Source organism: Pararge aegeria, chromosome 24 (genome assembly GCF_905163445.1).
Source record: "Pararge aegeria chromosome 24, ilParAegt1.1, whole genome shotgun sequence".
NCBI lineage: Eukaryota > Metazoa > Arthropoda > Insecta > Lepidoptera > Nymphalidae > Pararge > Pararge aegeria.
Window position 1 is genome coordinate 8,023,430 of NC_053203.1, and position 13,743 is coordinate 8,037,172.

Here is a 13,743-nt window from a genome sequence, read left to right on the forward strand (position 1 = left end):
GATTTCCTACACATAAAGATAAATCTGCTACATAACTTCAACCATCTCATTGAGGACACACCGTAGGCAAAAGACCTAGAGGCTGTTCTAGGTATTATGAAAATTAAGCTTAATTTGCTATACTCCGCGTAAAGCAGGAGAATCTGTATGGTGTAATTTATAATTTCTTCAATCCTTATACTCCACACCAAACAGATCTGCGGCAATCTACCCTCAACTGCTCTAGGTCTATTGCCTTCGGTGTTGCCAGTTATTGTTAAGATTGGCGATAAAACTTAGTCAATCCCAACTACCAACAACTCTTCGTGCTCTCTGCGGAACAACAGACGGTGCTCTAGCGAGATCAATGGCGAAATATCCATACCCCTGTCCGGGAAACTGGGGGTTGCAGTGGCCGTGGGGCTATGAGTAACTTCTAAAATGTCTGGTGTAGAAGGCAAGAAGACACCGAAATCCTTTCGGTGAAGAAGGCACTTTTCCTATTTCTGTGGGAAAACCACTGCACTTTGTTCCCAAGAGAGAAATGGTAGATCGAGACCCAATGGCGAGTCATTTAGACACAAGCTAATATAAGTTATTTTAACTTTCCAGGCAAGTAGACGGTAAAGCACCAACGTTCGCGCGCAAGCCGGCCATTCGACAGGAGGATGATGGCAAGCGGTTAATATTCGAGTGCAGGATCGAGGCCGAGCCAGTACCCGGCGTCACGTGGTTCCACAACACAGAGGAGGTCAAACCGAGCTCAAGACATAAGGTAAGCTAGTCTTAAGGCAAGAAGACGACAACACCAATGGTCACTATTAGACGGAGAGATTTTGGTGTCTGATGTCAGGCTAGGCTAGTTACCACACTACCCACAAAGAAAAGGCTATTTTAGCATGCTATGAGTAACTCCTAAAATGTCTGCCAAGGTACAATATCTGTCAGCTACTCGGCTGAAGAAGGCCAACTTATGAAGCACGGAGTCGCCCCTCTGCCCCAGGCGCCTGCACTTGCTTGCGTGCCGGATCTTTCAATGAGTATACAAACAACTGGATAGTGGTTGCCACTGCGTATTTTTTAATTACAACATTGCGCACTTCCGAGTATTAAGATATAGACATGACATTTTAGAAATGCCAAAATATCTCCTAAAATGTCTGTCTGACAATTGTCTGTCTCCTATTTATTGTTTAGATATTGTTTTACCTAGCCAAGCGATTTAGCATGTCGCGTAGCCATCGATAAGGGGTTTTGCTTTGACACATATTCATTCTAATATTATAAATTATCAACATATTACCGGCTTACTAAGCAGCATTGTTGCAATGCTGCTTAGAAGCAGAACTGAATTCCGGTCTGAAGGGCGTGGTTGCCGGTACAAAACGGCATGTTGTGGGACGTGCTACTTGCATGTCCTGTGCTTTATACTGCAACTAGCTGTTGCCCGCGACTTCGTTTGCGTTTGATTTTGTTTTTTGATGTGGCATTAAATTTAGTTCGCTAAGCCGTCCGATGAGGGGTTTACTGCTGTCCGCCGAGGAGTTCTGTCCTCTATCTCAAAGTTTATGCAAAATTAAACACATATTATAACCTCTATAGTACAAAAATAATTATTTAAATCGGTTATAATTTGTCGGAGTTATGGAGTGAAATCGTCAAACACTCATCCCCTCTCCCTAAGGAACCCAAGTTAATGTCGGGACAAAACGTATCCTATATTACTTCTAACACTTCCAAGAATATGTGTACAAAGATTCATGAGGATCGACAAAGTAGTTTTTGCGTGAATGCGTAACAAACAAACTTACATTGACATTTATAATATTAGTAGGGATAGGGATAAAGATATTTTTTTTTTACTTACCATCAAGTGGACCATGTGCTTGGTCTTTCAATTATTAATATAAAAAAAAACCCTGTCTTGTTTTCGGAGTAATATGCGTTTTTAACTGTAGCAAATAAATATCACTTGATTACCGTTAAAGTAAGGAAAAATTGTGAGGACACCTGCGTGCCTGAGAGTTCTCTATAATGGCATACTCTCCAAGGCGTCCAAGGCTCTTGGTCAGCGTGATGGACTACGGCCTAAACTCTTCTCATTCTGTAAGAAGACCCGAGTTCTTTTGTGGGTCGGTAATGAAATAGCACTTCGGAAATTAGAACATATAGAACTATCAGTCAGCCATTATGACATGTAGTGAATTGTGTTCAAAAACAGTGAAATCTTCCTGAGCAAGTCTTACTTTACACCCGCGGAAGTTCATCACGCTATGTCCAATAGGAGCATAGCACCGATGAAGAAAGTTTCAAAACCAGGGCATTTTTCCCCCTTTTTAGAGATTCCGTTGATGCGCTGCGTAAACGGTTAAAGTTTCGAAAAAGTCATGTAGGTATCACAATGTTGTTTCCCAATTAAATTGCAAATTCGCTTCTATTTGTAAGATTCTTCGATATTGCTATTTTATTTTTATAAATTTATTAAATCGAAAAACACAACATAAAAGTTTTACATTAAAAAGGTGTAAAAAATAAACTCTTAAGAGTTTCACCGTTACACCCCCTTCGACAATCATTGGTCGTGAATAACTACTTCACTTTACTTTTGGTCGTGCTGTTTAATTTCATTCCAGGGAAATAATTCTGAAGCTGGTTACAAAGTGACATTATTCTTATTAATATGGCATGGCCTTGACCTCAATTTCATTGGCGTATAACTCAGACATGTATTCACCCAATGGCCTCATTTAAGATATACCTACGCATAATATAAATGTTTCAAAATGTAGTACACCGCCCTAGACATTAACTAATGTTAAACTGACAATTATTAACAAGTGTTTGGATAGAATATATTATATTAGTTCATAATAGCGACTTCGTCTAGCGGCTAGATTTTGCTTTATTTTATTTAATCAATAAACTTTAACTTTAACTTTTTATATTTAAGTCTCATTATAAGTATATTAAATCATTTAATTCTCTCCGTATTCATTCTCTTCTATTCTCTTCTCGAGCGGGTGAAGATCATTATCTACACCCATGTACACCCAACAATAGAATCTCATCATAGTAAATAAAAGCTTTATTTGACAGTTCAAAAATAGGAGTGCTCCGATCGTCACCAAACTTTACAGGATTACTCGCCAGGTCAATCCGGAGATTTCCTGAAAGTTTCATTGAAATCGGTCCAGCCGTTTCTGAGCCTATACGCAACATACCCACACACTTTATCTTTTATATATATAGACTAGCTGTTACCCGCGACTTTGTCTGCGTTTGTTTTGAGGGAGTTATGGTGTATATTCGTCAAACACTTTCATCCCCTCTCCCAAAGGAACTGAGCTTAATATCGGGTTTAAAAGTGTCCTATGTTACTTCTAATACTTCCAAGAATATGTGTACAAAGTTTCATGAGGATCGGTTAAGTAGTTTTGCGTGAAAGCGGAACAAACAAACTTACATTGACATTTATAATATTAGTAGGGATAGGGATAGGGACGTTATATGTTATATTAGCTGTAGTATGCAGAATGGTGACGGAAGATCTTCAGGCCAGCTGTGCACTGTAGTAGACTTTTTTTTCTTAATTCCACAAGTTAGCCGTTGACTGCAATCTCACCTGGTGATCAGTGATGGTACAGTAAGATGATAGCGGGCTAACCTGTTAGGGAGTATGGTAGTCACAACCCTAATCGGTTTCCACGCGACATCGCAGCGGGACACTAAATCGCTTAGCGGCACGTCTTTGCCGGTAGGGTGGGAACTAGCCACGGCCAAAGCCCCCCACAGGACCAGACCAAAGAAAATTCATAAATTATAAAATTCCAAAATTATTCCCCTGCCAGGAATCGAACCCATTACCTCCTACTTAAATTCACGCCAGAAACGTGCGTCGAGGGCACATTGCCGAAGATCGGTTTGGTGTAGAGTATAAGGATTGAAGAAATTATAAGATTCTCCTGCTTTTTGCGGAGTAAAGCAAATTAAGCTTAATTTTCATAATAAATTCACAGCGCTCACCTCAGCAAAGTACTAATGATGATGACTAGCTGTTTCCCACGTCTCCGTTTGCGTTATTATAATTTATCTGGGAAAAAGCGTATTTGATATCCATTTCTAGGATGCAAGGTCTAGTTATACAAAATTACATCAACGGTACTGTGTTTGAGCACTTTCAGCTAGACAGCTGACAAACATAGCAATATAAAAACAGACACACTTTTACAGCATTTATTATATTGGAACGAATATAGGTATTCTTAAAACTGTTCTATCGGCTACTGCCATTCTTTAACCAAGGAGAATTTTGACATTCCATTTACAAACACATCTACTATATATATATATATATATATTACCAGTCTGTGTTTTTTTTAATTGCTCTTTTTCTACAGTTAACAGTGAGCAAGGATGGCAAATCATACTACGCCTCATTAGAAATAAACAATGTTACTGTGGAAGACGCCGGAAAGTACCGAGTGACGGCTAAAAATGAACTCGGTGAAAGTAACGCTACCATCAGCTTGAACTTCGATAGTAAGTATTATTGATGTATTGGCTCGTTAAAATAATTAAATAATTATATAATAAATGACATGATATAAATTAAGGAAACTGATTTATTGATGAGAGTAACCAACAATTTTAAATAATTGAAAAAAAAAGAACAAAAAAAAAATATCTAATAAGACATACTATATGTTCAACAATATGTTTAAATAAAATCAAATTATTAATTTAGTATGTCATTGAATGAGCATACAATGTATTTTAATAAACATTCATTAATTCATAAAAAAAAAGTACACACACATTCAACAAAAATATTTAATTTCAGAAATTAACATCTCTTTTTATTATATTTTTCTTGAATTAATTAAACAAAATGCTTCAAAGTATTGTTAATGCTTATTTATGTATTTGTGTGTTCCTAATCCAGCAAAAGTAATAGACTCCATCATGTGAACGTAGAATTTGCAGCATAGCTTATTGTGTTCATAAACTAATTTTTTTAAGAATTAATAGTTACACAACATTACACATGAATAGATTTAAAAATATTCGTTGTGTGTGTAATTTGTTTGCACACATTTTTAAGATGTTTTCTGCAAAGGTCCGTTGTACTGGGCCCGTGTCACTAAAACTTTCTCTAACTAAAATATCTTTCTACTCTCCATATACACGACATCACACATTTATACAAGTTTTCACTCAAATCAATTTTTATTAAATACTCTTACACATACCTTACTATAGTCGTAAAAATGTAATAGGCCCGTTTTGACACTTGTCATCGCGACGTAACTAGTTATGGAACCATAAGACTCTGTACTCGATACTCACGATAAATCAATTCAAGTTTGTATCAGTACTTGATTGATATTATTATGTATTGTAAAGTGTTCGTTCGTTCAAAGTATTCCTTTAACTTCACAACCAATACGCGTGACTGGCTGTTGATTATACGTCCACTTTTCAACATGTTGAAACAGAGTTAGTACTATATAACAACAAACACAAAAATCGAGTCAAATCACTATGTTTAAATTAATGTCCAAAATAGAAGAGCCATAGTTAACGTAATAGTAAACAATATATATCAAACTTAAACGAGCGCACAGTCAACTTTACAAGATGAGGAACGAAAAACTGCGCAGTGCGCGCGGGGACGCTTCAGTCATGTGCCGCTTGGTCAGATACATCATCTCAGACTCATTATTTAGAACCCATTTTGAGAACCAAGCTCATTCTTTGCAGTAAAGATAACTACACAATATTTAATTTCGATATTCAGTAAAAAAATGGTTACAGCTCTATTATAAAAAAAAAAAAGACTGAGAACGTAACTGTTTTTGGAACGTTTCGCAACAATTATAAATTGCATGATCCTATGAAGAAAGCGCAAAAAGAATACTCGCGATATATTCTTTCATATTATTTAACGTCCCAAAAAAATTTACGTATTTTTTAAAACACTGTATGTAATTGATTTTTATTTTTTTGTTTCTTTCATTTTTGTTCCAACTTACATTCTATGGTCTTGCACAAATGTCAAAACGGGCCTATTACATTTTTCCGACTATAATACATTTATATGTAAACTTGACATATCATCCTTCATTTACTTGTTACAACGCTTTACTAACCCAATAAGTCCCAGCATTTTTACTTTGTGTTAAATGTTTAAAAGTTACTCGTTACTGGCTTTGGCATATGCACCGTTAATAAAAACAATGATAACATTGTCAACTGTAATGCGTACTGATTGTTGTTGGAGATTTATTTTAGATAAATGATAGTCAACATGTAATACAAATTTACATATTATTTATGTATCTATCCGATATTTTAACTTTTTCTATCCCACGATTAACTCTTATATTATTTATACCAACCTGGCTGCGTTGTAATTAATATATACACGAATCATAAGAAAACATCTTAAACTGTTTATACCAATCCGCGACAATGATGAAGCTGCAAATCCTCGTGAAAGTTTACACAAAAAAGTCAATACTAATTATAAAATTAATGTAGGCGACGAAGCCCCCGTGCCTGAAGACTTTATCAAACCTACGTTTACGGAGAGACCAGTCATCAGGCAATCGGAGGATGGTACCAAAATCACATTCGAATGTCGATGTGTTGGCAAACCGAAACCAACCGTTACATGGTAAGGACATAATACGGTTTATGGAGCTATTAATGTCCTTAAAAGAGTTCTTGGTATACTAATATTGTCAAAAATGCACACAGGTACCACGGAAAGAAGTTAATAAAAGAAAGTAGTCGTTACAAAATTTCATTAGAAGAGGACCAAACGCTGTATCATATGGCGCGATTAGAAATTATAGGAGTAGATAATTCGGATAAGGGAGAATACAGGGCTGTAGCGAAAAACAAACACGGCGAAGGCGTAGCTAAAATAAATTTAAATTTCCAGGGTGGGGACAAACCAAAGTAAGCATTTTTAAAATATAGTATTTGCATAAATTTTAATAAAAATTAGAACTTTTAATTAAATTATTTATCTTTAAAACAGAATTCCCGATGGGAAAGCACCTAGGTTTCCAAAAAAACCTACTATACGACAAGAGGGGGATGTCTTAATTATGGAATGCATACTTGAAGCACATCCTGTGCCTGATATTACGTGGTTCCATGGGGATAAAGAAATTAGGGATGGTAATAAAATGAAGATGTCCAGAAAAGCCACTGGAAAGGACACTTTTAATCTCACCCTAGAAATTTTGGGTCCCACTAAGGAAGATGGGGGAAACTATAGGTGTAATGCTTTCAATTTATTCGGTGAAAGCAATGCCAATATAGCTCTCAACTTCCAAGGTAATAGAGGTTATCATAAAATTGTATTTAACGTAATAAAGTACGCATACAGTAGCAATGCATGTACAAGCTTGAAGCTTTTGGTGCTGCATGCAGTTCATTTTAAACAGGTAAGAATTCAAATTTTACCTTTTATTTTATTTTATTTTCTTAGGAGGGGATGACGAAAATGGTTTTGCACCATCGTTTATTGAAAAGCCTCGAATAATTCCTAATGAAGATGGCACACTCATTACAATGCGTTGTGTCTGCAAAGCTAAGCCGGCGGCAGAAGTCACGTGGTACCGAGGCACAACCGTTATTAAAGCTAGCAGTAAAATAGAAGTCAAATCTTCAGTTTTAAAAGAAGACGTTTATGAATTAATATTGCTCTTATCTAACCCGACGGCAGCGGATGGTGGCGCTTACCGCTGTCATGTTCGGAATGAATTTGGGGAGAGCAATGCTAATCTTAACTTAAATATTGAGGCTGAACCAGAACCAGAAGGAGAGGGACCAACATTTGTTGAAAAACCAACTATTCAGTCAAAAGAAAACGGAAAACTTGTGATAATGAGTTGCAAAGTAAAAGCTAGTCCAAGGCCAACGATTGTGTGGTACCACGAGGGCAAAGAAGTTAGGGAATCGTCAAAAATTAAGACCAGGATCGAAGTAAAGGAAGACATTTACACAATAATTTTGGAATTAATCGATCCTGGTATTGAAGACTCCGGATTGTATAAATGTAATATCAAGAATGAACTTGGAGAGCTCAATGCAAATCTAACGCTCAATATTGAAAGTAAGTTTAATGCTCTTTTACATTTAATAATTAAATTTGGTTAGAAACAATTTTTAATATGCAATATTTTTTTGATTACAGTCATTCCAGTTATAAAAGAAAAACCAAAGATCATTAAAATTATTAAAAAGAAAACAGTAATTGTTGAATGTAAAGTATTAAGTAAATTCGCACCTTCTTGCACATGGTATAAGGAAGCGAGTGCTGTTAAGGAAGATTCTAGGCATACTGTACTAATAGAACCTGTTAGAGAAGTAAGTATTAGTTTTATAATCGTAGAGTTATAAAGTACTGCAAAACTTATTTGAGCCAACGTACAAACAAGTTTGCCGGCTTCAATTACCAATTAGCCTGTTAAATATTTGATCTACAAATAATTGTAATTAAATATGGTTGTTCTTGTAAATTTCAGGGTGAATTTGCAGTAAAGTTAGAGATCTCAAACATATCACAACAAGATAGAGGCTCATATAAACTTGTAGCGAAGAATGAGAAAGGAGAAGCTACGTCGCAACAAGTTGAAATCACAGATATTCCTGAAGAAAAGGGAGAAAAACCGCAGATTATAAAACATCTCAGGAGTTTGGTAAGGGATTTTAAATATTTGACTAGAATGACCTTCAATCATTTTAAAGATTTTACTTTATATAAAAAATGTGAATTTATTTTTCCAGCATTTATTTTGATAAAACCACTCATATTTTTTTATATTTTAGGCCAGGAAAGAAAACGAGGAAGCTGAATTCTTAGCGGTACTTAAAAGCTCGGATCAATCATGCAGATGTACCTGGTATAAAAACTCCACAGTTATTAGAGATTCATCAGAAATTAACACGTCATTTGACGGTACAAATGCAAGACTTATAATAAGAATAGTTTCGCATAAATACGTAGCTAACTATAGGGTCGTTATCAAAAATGAATATGGCGAGGACGAATCTAGTGCGGACTTAACTATTGTTGAAGAAAAGGTAATTTTAATTTCTTGGATTTGTAATTTATATCTTTCACATAACTGAAATCAATTAAAAATTATGTGTTTCATTAGTTACATATTGTTTGACAAAGGTAAAAAATTTTTTTGCGTGTTTTACTAGAAAAAGAAAAAAGAAGAGGAAGAAGAAGATGAGACTGTAATAGAGGAGTCTGAAGAGGAAATGTCAATTGTTGAAGAAAAATCGGTTATAGAAGAGAATCACGTTGACGAGAAAAAGGTTAATATTTTTATTTTTGACATCCCGAACTCCACTGTCCCGGGGATGTCGTGAGCGTTGTAATTTCTAAGTGGCAGGTCCTGGGTTCGATTCCCGGCAGGGTCATTTTGCCATTTTTAAATTTCTGTATTCTTTCTGGTCTGATCTGGTGGAATGCTACGACCGTAGCTAGCTACCCTTCCGAGATAAACTTGCCGTTACGTAAACGTTCCGGTAAGATGTCGCGCCGTTACGTAAACGTTCCGGTAAGATGTCGCAGGAACCGATTAGGAGATCAGCATATAACTGCCATACCTCTAACAGGTTAGCCCGTTACCATCTTAGAATGCATAATCAATTAGTAAAAGGTGAGACTGCAGTCAAAGATAAACTTATCGTGGAATAAAAAAAATTACTAAGGAAAATAAAATTTTCTAAAGGAAACATTAGTTTCTTTAACCCGAATTGGTTCACACTGTATTTCATTATGAATATGATTATAACATTCTAACAATTAATAAAACAGGAACTAAAACGTAAAGAAGAAGAGGAAGACGAAGAGGAAGATGAAAAGACCACTATTAAAAAGAAAAAAGTAACAGCTAAAAAGATAACCAAAAAAGAAGAAGTTAAAGTAGAAGCTAAACAAGAAGAGGTCCAAGTTGAAGCGATGAAGACAGAAGCTAAGTTGGAAGAAAAACAGAAAATTGAAGCCAACAAGACGGTAACGAAGATTGATGTGAAGAAAGTTGACACCAAATTACAAACTAAAGAAGAACAAAGAAAGGCCGAAGTTGAAATAGAAGAAGCAAAAAAGATTCTTGAAAGGAAAGCCGCTAAAACAGAAGAAGAAAAGAAGGCACTTTTAGAGAAAATTGAGAAAAAGAAAACTGAAAAGGAGCCTGAACAAGAGAAGAAAATTGAAGGCATTCCAAAATTGAAACCTGTGAAACCTAAAGAAGAACCGAAACTAGAAGAAGATAAAAAAGAAACTAAAAAGATTGAGGAAAAGAAAAAAGTTGTAAAAAAGAAAGTTGTTGCTAAAAAGAAGGAAGAAAAAGAAGTAAGTACCCGTCTTTGTTTACTTTCATATCAAAAATTGTTTTTATATACAACTATTTTAATTTCTTGACTAATTATAAATGGTATATAACTGACTTGTTTGATAAGTGTTGTTGTAACATTTGTGCTAAAACCTGTTTTAATTTAGGATATATTCGACTTTGTTGATGATTACGAGCGTCCCGTATTGGAGAAGTATGAAAGAATTACACCGACACCACTTGAAAAGAAATCAAAAGTTACTGACACGCCTCAGGTAATCACTTCACAACACATATTACACTCACTCAAAACTAAAATACCTTTACATCTAAAAAACTTGCTACCAATATATGATGTTTTTGTTTTATTGATTTACTATCAAATTATTTAATAACATTTGAAATTATATAAATTCAGACTAAACGTGCTTCTCTATCTGAGAGCGTAAAAAGTCAACCAGAGGAAAGTGATGAAGAAGAGCCTTCCTTGGCAACTCCAGCACCCGAGAAAAAACAAAAAGTTGAGCAAAAAGAAAAGGTATTTCTTTTCAAACATAGTATATTTACAAATTTATTTTTTCCTACTTCGTTTGTTCAAATATTTTAGATCAAAAATAACAACAAAAGTAAAAATAAGCCTAGTGCTTACAAAGGCAATATATAAATACTATTTTAATTTAAACGAAAACATATGTTCTTCTAATTAAATCGAATGAAATTTCTTAAGTTTATCTCAATACGTTCAAAGTTTATATATATAGTTAGCAAATGTAGTTATCACCTCAAAATAATAAAGACATATGAATATGTAAATGATGCTTGCTCCAAAGACCTACATTAATAAATAATGAATCACTTTAATATTTATTTAATGTTGATAAATAATTAGGTCTTAGAAGAACCAAAACGTCCAAGTATCAAAAAAGGCATTCCTAAACCAGAGGAACCTGTTGATGAATTATCACGAGTCAAATTAGGAAAGGCACCATTACAGCCAGTTGAAAAGCCAACTGAAGAACCACAAGTAGCACAAAGCAAAAAAACTATTAAAAAGGTAAAAAAAAATGCGCGGGCTTAAATATAATTATATGTTATTTTAATTATATTTCATTAATTAAATGATTTAAATTTAGCCTGATGAACAAAGAGAATTCGTAGATGATTATGAAAGACCAGATCTGGAGAAATATGATAAAGTATCACCAACAGCAATAGAAAGAACAAAGAAACAGAATGGAGTCAAAGAGGTATTGCACTACTAGTAAAAATATTTATTACAATTTGTTTGCCTAAAATGTTACTTCAAAACTCAATTAAATTTTGTAGGAGTCTCCTGAAATCGTAGATGAATACGAACGACCGGAAATAGAAAAGTTAGAAAAACATACTCCTACTCCTAAAACAATTCGTAGGCCTAGTGATACCCAGGTATCTATTTTTAATATCATTAAATTTATTATAATCTAAAATAATGTAACATATTAATAAACATCTCGTTTTAAAGGATGAGGTCGATACAATGAAAGGTAAAATTAAACCTAAAGAAAAGGAAGAAGAACCTGCGTTCCCAACGTTGCGAAAACGATCAGTAGCAAAAGACAAGGTAAAATATTTTACTGCCGTCTCAAATAAAAATAATTTAAGCCGAAATCATTGTACAATAATTATAATTAAATAATATTTTTCTACTTAGGAAGAGGAAAAAAAACCAGATGAGAAACCAAAAGCCAAAACTGTTAAAAAAGATGAGCCTAAAGCTAAAAAACGTCCGTCTCTTAAAAAAAAAGAGGTACAAATCAAACAATATAACCAATAAATAACATACGAGTACTCTTAATAGATACAATAACATTTTAACACTTGGCTTGGTACAAAACAATAACGTTCAATTAAAACCACACTTTCGCAAACTATTCTTCTGCCAGTCTTTAAAAAGCATACAAACGCAAGTGAGAAAACATATAATACATAATTTTAAACTAATTTCGTTTAAAGGTAATATTGGCGAGTCTTGTTTCTGCATACTATTAATTATAATGCTAATAAAGAGCTTTGCTTTTTTAAAGTATTAATGACATAGGAACTTTACAGCTGGAATGGGTAATTTTCTAATACCTAAGAATGCGAACAGTATAACAGGTTGGACAGATTTTGCTACTTTCTAATCGATTACACAATTTATAATTCCTAAATATACTATAGTTATTACGTGGTTTTGAAGGTCGAAGAAGAGGAATTTATCGACGATTATGAAAGACCGGTTCTCGAAAAGTATGAAAAGATAACACCAACGCCTATTGAGAAAAAGAAAAAGGTATATTCAAAAAAACACCTTAATTTTTTAATAATATTTCTATAATTGCTTCAAGTTTTGTTTCTCAGATGAGTATAAAAGATAGTATGTTTTAAATCATTACTTTCAATCAAATTAATATTCGAAATTGTAATTTGAGTTTTAATATGTTAGGAGGATAAAAAACCACAAGAAGAAGTTCCTACACCTGAATCTGATCAAAGGAGACGGTCGCTTAAAGACAATGATAAAACTGAGGTAAACATTGTAGCACTATAGGAAATTATTGCCAGAAATAAAGTTTATAAAATAAAACTTAAAATTATTTTTTTTCATAGCCTATGGATGTTGATGAAAACTTCAGTGCTACCAGGCCAAAAAGACCGACTAAAGTAGGGCAAAAGGCCGAGGTAATTAAATTATAAGTTTAATTTATCAAACTTTTAGTTTTCTCACCAGTCACAATTTTAAAAATGGTATCTTTCTTTAATAGCCAATGGAAGTTGATGAAAGTGTCAGTCTTACTAAAACAAAAACTCCAGTTAAGCCAGGTCAAGAGCCTGAAGATGTTACACTTACACATAAAACACCGGCAGAAATTAAGCCAACGGTTAGTATACGTGACTGCATATTTACATTTAACATAAATATAACTAATTTATTTCAACGTGATCAGACTAACAAAAAACTATTTTGCTTAGGAGGGTGAGGCAGAAGCGAAATTGAAAGTCAAGAAACCAGAAATAGTTGACAGTAAAACTGTTAAGTTGCCTACAGGAAAAGACAAGGGTGACAAGGTACATGCAAAAACATAAAATATAGTTTTAGGAGCAGTTAATTAATAAATACTAAGAAAAACAATTTTCACAGACAGACACAGAAATACTTGTATTACCAATAATGCTAAAAAGAGTATTAGTTCTTGTTAAGGTAACAATGTGTACGGTAAATCAATAATCGTAGAATACGTTTCGTAGATCCAACACATTATTTACAGTGAACGCACAGAAGAATTTTATGATTTGATTTCTAAACATTGTAAAAATGCGCAAGTTTTTCCCTCACTTTTATGATTAAAGCATTATGAAAATGACTAAAATTTTACAC

The 13,743-nt window shown here is 34.1% G+C and overlaps 1 protein-coding gene across 18 annotated transcripts in view; it reads left to right on the top strand.

Moving 5' to 3' along the window:
- LOC120634462 (twitchin) overlaps window positions 1-13,743 on the top strand; it is a 160,556-nt gene that overhangs the window by 43,787 nt on the left and 103,026 nt on the right. For 15 of the 18 annotated variants that reach the window (XM_039905046.1, XM_039905066.1, XM_039905049.1 and 12 more), the window contains exons 5-27: window positions 592-754; window positions 4,377-4,518; window positions 6,520-6,655; window positions 6,739-6,942; window positions 7,025-7,326; window positions 7,481-8,107; window positions 8,189-8,361; window positions 8,520-8,693; window positions 8,824-9,078; window positions 9,205-9,321; window positions 9,827-10,363; window positions 10,511-10,618; window positions 10,762-10,881; window positions 11,233-11,397; window positions 11,477-11,590; window positions 11,670-11,771; window positions 11,848-11,946; window positions 12,037-12,132; window positions 12,565-12,657; window positions 12,811-12,894; window positions 12,975-13,046; window positions 13,130-13,246; window positions 13,338-13,433. In XM_039905046.1, coding sequence (XP_039760980.1) covers window positions 592-754; window positions 4,377-4,518; window positions 6,520-6,655; window positions 6,739-6,942; window positions 7,025-7,326; window positions 7,481-8,107; window positions 8,189-8,361; window positions 8,520-8,693; window positions 8,824-9,078; window positions 9,205-9,321; window positions 9,827-10,363; window positions 10,511-10,618; window positions 10,762-10,881; window positions 11,233-11,397; window positions 11,477-11,590; window positions 11,670-11,771; window positions 11,848-11,946; window positions 12,037-12,132; window positions 12,565-12,657; window positions 12,811-12,894; window positions 12,975-13,046; window positions 13,130-13,246; window positions 13,338-13,433 — 4,096 coding nt within the window. The remainder of the gene's footprint in view (window positions 1-591; window positions 755-4,376; window positions 4,519-6,519; window positions 6,656-6,738; window positions 6,943-7,024; window positions 7,327-7,480; window positions 8,108-8,188; window positions 8,362-8,519; window positions 8,694-8,823; window positions 9,079-9,204; window positions 9,322-9,826; window positions 10,364-10,510; window positions 10,619-10,761; window positions 10,882-11,232; window positions 11,398-11,476; window positions 11,591-11,669; window positions 11,772-11,847; window positions 11,947-12,036; window positions 12,133-12,564; window positions 12,658-12,810; window positions 12,895-12,974; window positions 13,047-13,129; window positions 13,247-13,337; window positions 13,434-13,743) is intronic. The other 3 variants (XM_039905056.1, XM_039905062.1, XM_039905063.1) reach the window with 3 other exon arrangements.